The sequence below is a fragment of the Citrus clementina genome, unplaced genomic scaffold, assembly GCF_000493195.1.
Source record: "Citrus clementina cultivar Clemenules unplaced genomic scaffold, Citrus_clementina_v1.0 scaffold_7, whole genome shotgun sequence".
Lineage (NCBI taxonomy): Eukaryota > Viridiplantae > Streptophyta > Magnoliopsida > Sapindales > Rutaceae > Citrus > Citrus x clementina.
The window spans coordinates 8,635,733-8,646,159 of record NW_006262075.1 but is presented as its reverse complement, the minus strand read 5'-3'; the positions used below and the strand labels follow the sequence as shown (position 1 = coordinate 8,646,159).

Here is a 10,427-nt window from a genome sequence, read left to right as displayed (position 1 = left end):
ATTAAGAAAGGAATATTTGGGCAGCTAGGATTTTATGTGGCATGTTAGATTAAGTTATACATATAGAGTCATCACAACATGTAACGTTTAGGTGAACAAACTCACTAACAGAGCTAGATTCCTTCTATCCCACTCCATTTGGGAAACAAGACGATATAGATCGATGATCAATTGATCATAATCGGTACATGTTTTGCTAGTAATTGACTGGAAACTGGGGTTTATTTTCCTCTTATGCGATTATGCATGCATGCAATATATCGACCATTCATTTATGGATATTTGTTGCGAGAATGAGACAACGCAAAATGTAACCGACGACTAAAGATGACAAAATTTTGCTTGGGGTTACTCCAGGCCAGGCTGATCCGTCCCATTCAGGTCAAGATTCAAGCACGCTTTTGTGTTTCTAAAAACTAATCAAGTTGGGATCAAACCTTCCTATCTTTTTGTTTCGAATCAACTCCATTGATGACAATCACGACTTGCTACCAGATGATAAAATTTTTCTGTTGGACCACAGTGACCTGTCTCGTTCAAGCCCAGTTTGAGTCTTTATATTTCTGTGTGTCAGTGTAACTGAGAGATCAATTAAAGTAAGATCAAGATCATCTTTTTTCCTTTTCTGGAATATTTATAATTAGGACAAACTTATGGTACCACAGTTGTATGGTACCATAGCTAGATCCAACTATTAGATCTAGTCAACAGTTGTCACCAGAGTTAGATCCAATGGCTGAATCCAACTGTGGTACCACACAACTGTGGCACCATAGCTGGACCCAATTAATTAATTGTGATTTTTGTTTTTGTTTTTTGCCATTTTTTTCATGCTAGCTAGTTGCACCCTACTTGTGACAAGTGACAACGGTCACAGGAGTTGAGAACTTTTTTTTTGAGAAGAAAATCTCAGTTGAACTGGAAAGTCATTTGTCCAAATTCCAGGATTTTCAAATTCTAAAAAGCTGTAATTTGGGCTATTGTTGTGGGATGACAAAAGTAAGTTTCATCTGGCATATCCCAATAAAATTGGGCTGAATGGACCGGCGTTTTACAAATTCATGTGCTTGTGGAAAATGAAACAGAGACACCCACATGCATCAAGTGATCAAAGTTCATAATTTTGAAGTGCATGAACTCTTTTGAGTTCCCTCAACTTCATTTTCAACTCAAAAAGTCACAAAAGGTTACCGAATGCATTGTAACAAAAAGCCACTTATGGAGTCAAATTTCTAATTATCAATATTTTGGCTGTGCTCTTTAAATTAAAGTTGGTGCATGCATTTATAAAACTATTTTTTTAAAAAAAAAATAGAATAGAGTTTTATTTATTTATTTATTACTTACACGTCTTTTATAATCTCCTTTAAAAAAAAAGATCATATTAATAAGAGGGAATGACTGTGGTGTCCCTTTGAAAAGTTATGCCTGACGTAATATTTAATGATATACATCAAATTTGTAACCTAAAACTTAAAACTTGTAATGAGACTGCTGCTACAAACTTGAGTTGCAACATCAGACTTTTATATTTTACATGGCAAACGGCTCAGAAATCCTGAATGTGAATATTCACTTTTTGCTTTTGAACCAAAAAAAAAAAAAAAAATCCCTCTTTTCTACTTTCTAGATTGATTATCTTTTGGGTTTTTTTTTTTTTTTTAATGCTACTATCTTTATTTAAATTTTCTTCTTAGTTTTGACTCCATTGTCACAACTAACGGCAACTAGGAAGTGGCGTATACTGCAAAAAGATGCAAATATAAAACTTTTAAAAAGCAAATTACTTCAATTAGCGGCCAGTTCAATCATGAGTAAATTCACATCACCATATTTTAATAATCTCACAATGGGATGTTGGAAAAGAAATTAAAAAAGTTAAAAGAAAAAATCCAAAGGATATTTTCACCTTTTGATTTTTCCAAAAGTTACACCCCCCCAATTATTTTGATAGCCGTGTAAGGGTGACCAATAATTTATAGCGTAAGAACAGTCCATTTCTGAGAAAAATTACAAGCAAATTGTTGTACTTTTAACATCACTTAATTAACACCCTTTTGTTTTCACATACTGCGTGCGAAGACTCTGAAAAATATATGTACGTGAGGGTGTTCATATTTGATAGCTTCAACTTTTTTAGCTTTGGAGTTAGTGAGACGTGACTTGATATTGAGCCGCATTTGAAATATGGGTCCTAAAAAAATATATATATTAAAGCGTGTTTGAAAAATAATGAATTTACAAAATATCTCTTGATATTGTTTTTGTCAATTGTATGTTTGTTCATTCAATTTTCTCTCATTTTTTTTTAAAAAAAATGTAGCTAACTTGGTCCAAATTTAGAAAACAAATGAATATATAGATAAATTTCTTTCCGAATATATAATCCGACCTTCCGACGTAATTGATTGAGGAAACATAGTTTTTTTTTTTTCATTTCTCTTTTGTTTTTTTAATTCCCCCTCTAGGGTATTGTTTGGTCAATTGGTGATTCTAGTCAATTATAAGGTCTAAAAATATCACAGATATTTTAAAATGAGAAGAGAGAATGAAACTTCGAGAGATCATAAAATATTTTTTCTGATCCCACAAAATTAAAAAATTAAGATATGATAATGTTGTGGAACTGTAACATACACAATACAAAACAACATTGCACTTTAATTATTTCATTGAGGTGAATGAAAACAAGATCCTACATTGTGCTCTGGACTGGTCTTACGATATGAAAAGATTGTGTTGTGTTGAAATCAATGCTATTCTTGTGCTCTGGGCCAGATACAGTCATTTACAATGTGCCCATACTCTTATTTATTTTAAATCTCTTTTAAATTTCTCACTCTCTATCTTTTTATTTTCTTATTGTGAAAAAACAAGAAAATAGAACTCTAGTTTTGTGGGTAAATTTAATAAATAAGCCCCATACATATTTTGAGTAGATTAGGCATCTCAAACTTTCTATCTTAAATTTCATCACAAAATAATATGTAATTCATTAATTAGTTAGTAATTCTTTACGAGATCTAAGTATATATATATTTTTTTTGTGACCACGAGGTATTTTGGGGAGGGTCCTAACTGTGGGAGACACCTTTAACCCCGTACCACAATCCAGACTAAAAGTCCTCGCTCGAACCGAGAGGCACATGTTCTCTCAAACAATTAATGAATGTTACGTCATTTATGACAACTTTTTAGAAAAAAAAAATTGGAATATATAGCACTACTCGGTAAGGGTAATATATATATACACTTTATTGAAAGGGATTTTGAATTTTTCTGCTTCTAAATCTATGTACAAAGTTGTCAAAAATATATATATATTTAAAGCATGTTTTGTGATGCCTCTTGGTTAATAAATTTCCTTTTTAAAATTGTTTAATCTTTTAATTGAAGAGCTTAATTTTCATGATTCACGCATATATAAAAGAAGGCAATTCAGTGGATGGCGGTCTAAAACTAAGAGCTAACTGATGCTAATTGTATTTGGGGCATAGGATGGTCCCCGAAATAGAATTCGGAAAGCTTTGCTTTGAAAGCAATTGATCTTTAAATTGTATTCATTTTTTTTTTTTTCATTTAGTAACCTTTTTGACTCTCGTACAAAAAGAAGAAGAAGAAGATGATGATGATGATGATGATGATGATAAAAGATTAAAGGATGGGAGAAGGCTAACATTTGTCCAATCAGAGGCTATCATAAAATTCAACACAACCGTTACGTGCATTGGCTAATTAAGCAATTCAAAATCAACTTATCTTATATATATCTCATTTTGAATGATGGCCCTAAAATTTCCAAGCTAAAAGCAGGAAAAACAAAAAAAAGTTTCAATTATAAAATGTGTTTGCCGGTATGGACTTTGGAATGGAACTCCCACTAAAATTAAGCAATAATTGCTATAATAAAGATGGCATTGATCAAGATAAAGTAAATAGGATTATCTTTCATAAAAAACAGACAAATGAACAATCCTCAACGGACAAATATAATAACAAAGACATATACATGGTGTGGACACGAGAAAGAGAATGGTTTTTAAATTTTAGTTGAACGTTTGTTCGATATAATTTATATCTTGTGGAGACCATGGTCCCAAAGAAAAATGTCCCATTAATCAAAGTATCCAACCTTCTATTGTCTTTTTTGCTTTATTTTTTTCTTAATTATTATTATTATTACTATTTTTTTTATTAACTTTGCTATATGGGGTATGCTGTATACTGTAGAAGCATCTTAGAATAGTGTCTGATTTTTTTAATCTTAAAAACTAGGGTAATAGTTAAACTAATCTAAAAAGTTTCATCAGATAGGTTTTTTTTTGTTAAATTAGCAATTGATTTATTTATCCATATAAAAACATAAGTATATCCAGAATTTAGTTGATTACAATTTTCAATATTTTTCTTCTCTCTCTTATTTTCTTTCACTTTCCTTCGTTTTCTCACTTGCCAAACACCCACTATGACAATACAGTTTTTAGATTTGTTTCATTTGGAGCAGAATTCGTCTCATTGAGTGTAACTAAATTATGTTATGAAATTAGATATATTTGTGTCTACAAACATTGAAAGCAACAATTTATTGCTGAAAATTCCACGTGGAGCCCTTTGGCTCTTTATCCACAAAAAAAATTTTAATTTTCATTTTCAATTTCAAGTCTCAACTACTCAAACGTCAAATCCCCTTTAATTATTAATCCGGTTCGAACCACAATTCACGAGTGGCATTTGGGCAAAATTAATCGTCCTTCATCCGATCGCCAAAACTTTACATCACACACAGCAAGTATATGCACAAAACAAGTAAACGACCTATCAAAAAAAAAAAAGAAGGCGACCTGGTATTGTTTTTCCTTTGCATGGGAAGATCACGAGCTTCCCAAAACAAATAAAACAAAGGCGTGGGTTACATTGAACAATGAGATGAATTCTCAATACTAATCAAGTTTAAAACACCTAATTGTTTGATGTAATAGGTGACTCGTAAGTGAGAAATCAAGAAAAAAGTAGAGAAAAATAAGAGCTGACGTGACGAGAGCGGGCTTCGGTTGAATAAAGCATCATTAGGGAGCGACGCGTAATATTTTCATTAATTATTTTTACTTTTTAGTTAATTCTTTTACGTCAAGTAAACGGTCAATTAAGTTTGTATAAGAATATTGTTTGTGGTTGTATCATTATCGAAAGAAGTTGTTAATAATGTGAAAAATATTTAAAATCAAACCACAGATATTCTATTCCTAAGGACGAGGTTGCCTTTTTTTTTTTTTTTTGTTAAAGAAAAGAACTGAAATAAGGATATGACTCATCGGTGGATTTTTTTTTTCTTTTTCCTTCTTCCTTATGAAACGAAAAAGCAGTGTTTTTGACTTTCACTTAAATGCAAAAAAGAACTAAATAAACATGTAAAAGCAATTTCAGCATTATTCATTCTAAAACATACACGTACTCGTACCATCTCGCTTTATGCTTTTGTTCTTTTTCCGCAAACACAGTTGTACTTCTACGATTAAACACACACACACACACACACACACGCGCACACACACACACTTTGGTTTTTTTTTTCTATTTATTTATTTATTTTAATTAAAACTCTCTGTTAGTGAGTATTTGTCAACAGTGAAAACAAACGAAACGAATGGTAGGTTAGGCGTCACTGTGACAAGAAATTAAAGGAGCGTATTCTCCTTCACTCTTCCCTACAAAAACCCTCCCATTACTCTTCTTCCTCTACATAACTCTCTCTCTCTCCTCTCTCTCCTTCTCTTAAACAAATTTAAATGGCCTCATCATCAGAATTATCAAACATTTCATCAGAAGAAGCTGAAAGTGCCAGCACTAACTCATCCACTAATGACTCACTGTCGCAGCAGCGCAGCAGTAGTGATACCGGATGTCGTTCTGAAAACCATCCTGGAAGTTCCAGGCCTAAAAGAAAAAGAGAGAGCGAGTCCGGGACCAAGCACCCGGTCTACAGAGGAGTAAGAATGAGAAGCTGGGGCAAATGGGTGTCCGAAATTCGCGAGCCGAGGAAAAAATCTCGGATTTGGCTCGGTACCTTCCGTACTCCGGAAATGGCAGCACGTGCTCATGATGTAGCGGCTCTCAGCATCAAAGGCGACTCGGCCGTGCTCAACTTTCCCGAGCTTGTTGAAGTACTGCCGAGGCCGGTCTCTTTGCTGCCGCGGGACATTCAAACTGCGGCCACCAAGGCAGCTTCCATGATCATTGATCCTTCCTCATCGACATCCGACGAAGTTTCCGCGCAGCCTCAACAGGACGAGCAGGCCGAGTTGGGGGAGATTGTTCAGTTGCCTAACATCGAAGGAAGCTTTGATTTTGACTCGGCAGAGTCACACAACGAGTTGAATATTCCTATCCATGATGATTTGTTCGATGGGTGGATTTACCCACCAGTCGTACAGGATTTTGTTGCAGAATTTCCAGAGCATATTTTGGCTGCCGAGTCTTTGATTCCAGGCGACTTTGAAGCTTCCTCAGTGTGGGATTAATTGCTTAATTAATTAAAATGCAGGTGTGATTTTTCAATTTTTTTTGGGTTTATTTAATAAATTAATTAGTTGTTTGCTACTCTGTAATATATATAATTCACACACTTTACTTTAGTGCTAGTATATTATATACATAGTCTCTCTTTTTTTTTTTTTTTTTAAAATGTACAAACCACTAGCCAGATAGCAGATTGTACAACCTGCTGATTGAAAAAAGAAAAAAACTGTTGAATATTATTATTGTAATAATTATTATAATAATATTGAGAGAGCACAGCCTCTACCTATTACTGCAACCATTGTTTTATAGTTGTATGTTATTCTTATAATTACTGATTCAGTAGAACTTCCAAATAGAAATACTCTATATCCGATCAAAATTAATGTTATACTTAATTGGGGTTACCGTTAATTATTGAAAAAAAAAAGTTAAACCGGACCGAGACTGTTATTGATTGATTGATTGAAAAAAAAAGTTGGGAAAAAACATATTAACCCTCGGCTATTACCGTAATTTTTGTTAATGTATCAGAATCTTTATCATTTTTGTACTATTGCTATTATTATTATTATTATTATTATTCCTTTGTAGCGATCATTGATGAGAACAAAATTGCTGAATACGCTGAAGCTTGGGACGTTGCTGATGAAAAATATATGACATGTGCAAAATGAACCGTTGCAAAGTTTTTGAACTGGAGAGCGACACGAAGGAAGAAAAAAGCACATCAAACGCGACAAATTTAAATAAAATGCAAACACTTAGATGGCAATAAAAGCAAACTACTTTTCCCGAGAAATTTGAAATTTTTTTTTTTTTTCATAACCAACGGAGAGGAGATTTCTTAGAAGATTCCCCCATATATATATATATATATATATATATATATAAGCACATAGTTACCTTTTCCACCTCTGAAGACCATAAGCCCCAGTTGGTAATTTCCAAAAACGTTCTCATAGAAAAAAAATTGAAAAAAAAAAAAGAATCAAAGAAGGATTCTTTTCCCATATAATAACGAGATCAATACTATTTCTGATTATTGTATTAAAAGTATCCGTTAACTATTGGCTAATCCATTGTATTATATTTTTTTAGGGAGAAAATATACTTTATACAGAAAAATATAAACAAAAGTAATTGGGAAAATGACCTTCAAAACATCTTCCTAATTAAGGACATGGAAAACAAAACCCTTTTGGCAAACACTGTCTCAGTAGCTCTAATATCCAAACGATATCTTACTTAAGGGTTATTAAGTTGAATTTTAAAATATTCTTTCACAAATTTAGTCAAAAAAAAAAAAATGTATTGTTTGATTGAATGTACAAGAAGATTTTAAATTTTGAATCAATCAAACCTTAGGTCACCTCGTCACAAAAGTGACATAAGCTCTGTGTTCATCGTGATCCATGTGGGAAGTGAACTGTGGCCACCAATCAACCTTTGGAGTGTCCACAGCATTTAATGGAGGCTCATTATTTTTTCCCAAATGAGCCTTTTTTTTTCCTTTCTTTTCCCAATTTGTTAATCATATCATGTTTCAAAAAGAAAAAAAAAAGCCAATCATATTGCACGGAACCTAAACAAAATCAATAAAGTTGACGAAAATTGTATTTACCTTCGACATTTCATATGATCAGCCATAATCAATCATATCTATTACATTTTAATACATAATTTGAACTCAAAACGTCTGATTTGAAGGTTACTGTTACTACATCATCTCTTAAGTCTCGACCACACACCACTGAGCTTAAATTTGTTGATCACGAGTCACCGTCACGAAGCATAGCCCTAAAATTTGGGTTTACTTTTATGGAGACAGTGAGCCATTATTGAGTAATTGACATTTATGGACGTGACTTCTCCTGTAGGTGGGTCGAAAATGACACACTAATTTATAATTACAAAATATCGGCTCCTACACGGTATAATATTATCGTTTTGGGGTCTGAGTTTGTATGATTTTGTTTTTTGAATCCACTAAAAAAGTCTCTACTGTTTGAAACATGAACTGATTAACCATACAAACGTAATCAACATTTCTAGCCATGTGATGTAGAATTTGTGACGCTCTCGCCCTTGCCCTTGCGTGTTCCGCTCTGAATTGAACATAATTTCTCCTTGTGTCGATCGCCCGCCTCACTGTTGTTCGAAAATTCTGCCGCATAGCCCGCAGTTACGCAGTCAATTCTTTTGTAATCTATCAAGTTGCTAATTAACTTGAGGTTGGTTTTGTTTAATTGTTTTCACCTTCCATAAAATAATCATAACAAGAATACTAGTCTTTGTTTACATTTGTTATATATAGACGTTTACAATTGTAGTCTTTGTTTATAACTTTACATAATAATAATAATAATAATAATAACGAGGGAAATTATCAGCTATATACCCTTAAATGACACTCGTATCAAACGTGTGTGAATACTTTTTAAGTGTATCACTTGTATATCCTAAGTTGACAAAACATTTATGCCGTCCACCAATTCGTTAACTTTCATTTGCAAGCGCTGGCATCATAAGGGTAATTTAGTCTTTTAAGATTGACGAAACTTTGATTTTAAAAAAACGACATGTCATCCTATTTACCTAGTAAAACATGACATGTCATATGATATATATTGATAGAAATGACATGTCATCCTATTTAGCAAATAATTATTAATAATTGCTAAAAAAACTACTTTACAACCGAATCTACTCCTCTAAAATTTAACTTAAATTTTTGAAGATCTACTCCTCCAAGCTCCAACTGGAAATTTTTACGGTATAATAGATATAATTGTAAATAGGGTTAATTTTGTCCTCCCCCAACTGTTTCAACATTTTTCGCCACACACCCATATGTTTCGAAAATACTCACTCCACACCCAATTCCGTTAATTTGACCGTTATGTTTAACGGAGCTATTTGAAATTTAAGTAAATGTCCAAAATACCCCTTATCTTGAATTAGAGAAAAATAAAATGAGATAAAATATTAATTTAATAATTAATGTTTACATTAAAAAAATTTATTTAAAGGTAATTAATAATAATTTCATCAATTAAATTATCAAATAAATTTAATTTATCATCATCAAATAATATTTAGGATATGAATTTCCAAATTTGCCCTTTGACCGTTAGAATAAACGGTCAAATTAACGGAATTGGGTGTGGAGTGAGTATTTTCGAAACATATGGGTGTGTGGTGAAATATGTTGAAACAGTTGGGTGCAGGACAAAATTATCCCTTGTAAATAATATGTTGTTAATAATTTTTTATGGTATAATATGAATATTTTTAATGGATAATTGTTAATAATATGTACCATTAATAATTTATTTTTTAATAAAAAATGTATTTGTTAATAAAAAAATAAAAAAATTATGTATTGAAAATTTACGTTAATTTTTTGGGTAAATTTTTCTTTTTACCTCATTTTGAGTTTCAAGGGCAAAATAGTCAATTTGCTACAATTATGTTAACTTTCTAACGGAATTTAACGGATTAGTGGACGGCATAAGTGTTTTGTCAACTTAAGGTATACGAGTGATACACTTGAAAAGTGTTCACACACGTTTGATACGAGTGTCATTTAATGATATATAACTGATAATTTGCCTAATAATAATAACAACCACAATAACTTCTATGACCCACTAGGCACTAGCTATGACTATATATATATTGGTGAAATCAATAAATGTTAATTATTCAATTCAAAAGGGCGAGCTTTTATTATATAGTGTAGTTCTCCTAGTCCGAATGGACCGAATCCAAGTGTATGGGGATTATGCGGGGTGCTTGGTTTTGTTGGGAGGTAACAAATAAAAATTTAATCCATGCACCAACCGAGCCGATCAAATCTGTTAGCTAAATATTAATTGAATTTTTCGGTCAAATTCAATAAAACCATT

At 32.3% G+C, this 10,427-nt stretch overlaps 1 protein-coding gene across 1 annotated transcript; it reads left to right on the top strand.

Annotated features, from left to right (window-relative positions):
• The first annotated feature begins 5,758 nt into the window (after positions 1–5,758).
• LOC18036104 (ethylene-responsive transcription factor ERF036) lies at positions 5,759–6,536 on the top strand. The gene has a single exon (XM_006426844.2). The coding sequence runs from the start codon at positions 5,787–5,789 to the stop codon at positions 6,516–6,518; it is 732 nt and encodes a 243-aa protein (XP_006426907.1). The 5' UTR covers positions 5,759–5,786; the 3' UTR covers positions 6,519–6,536.
• Positions 6,537–10,427: the final 3,891 nt, after the last annotated feature.

Excerpts from the sequence above, each read along its gene's own strand:
- LOC18036104 (XM_006426844.2), top strand. The coding sequence starts at position 5,787 with ATGGCCTCATCATCAGAATTATCAAACATTTCATCAGAAGAAGCTGAA.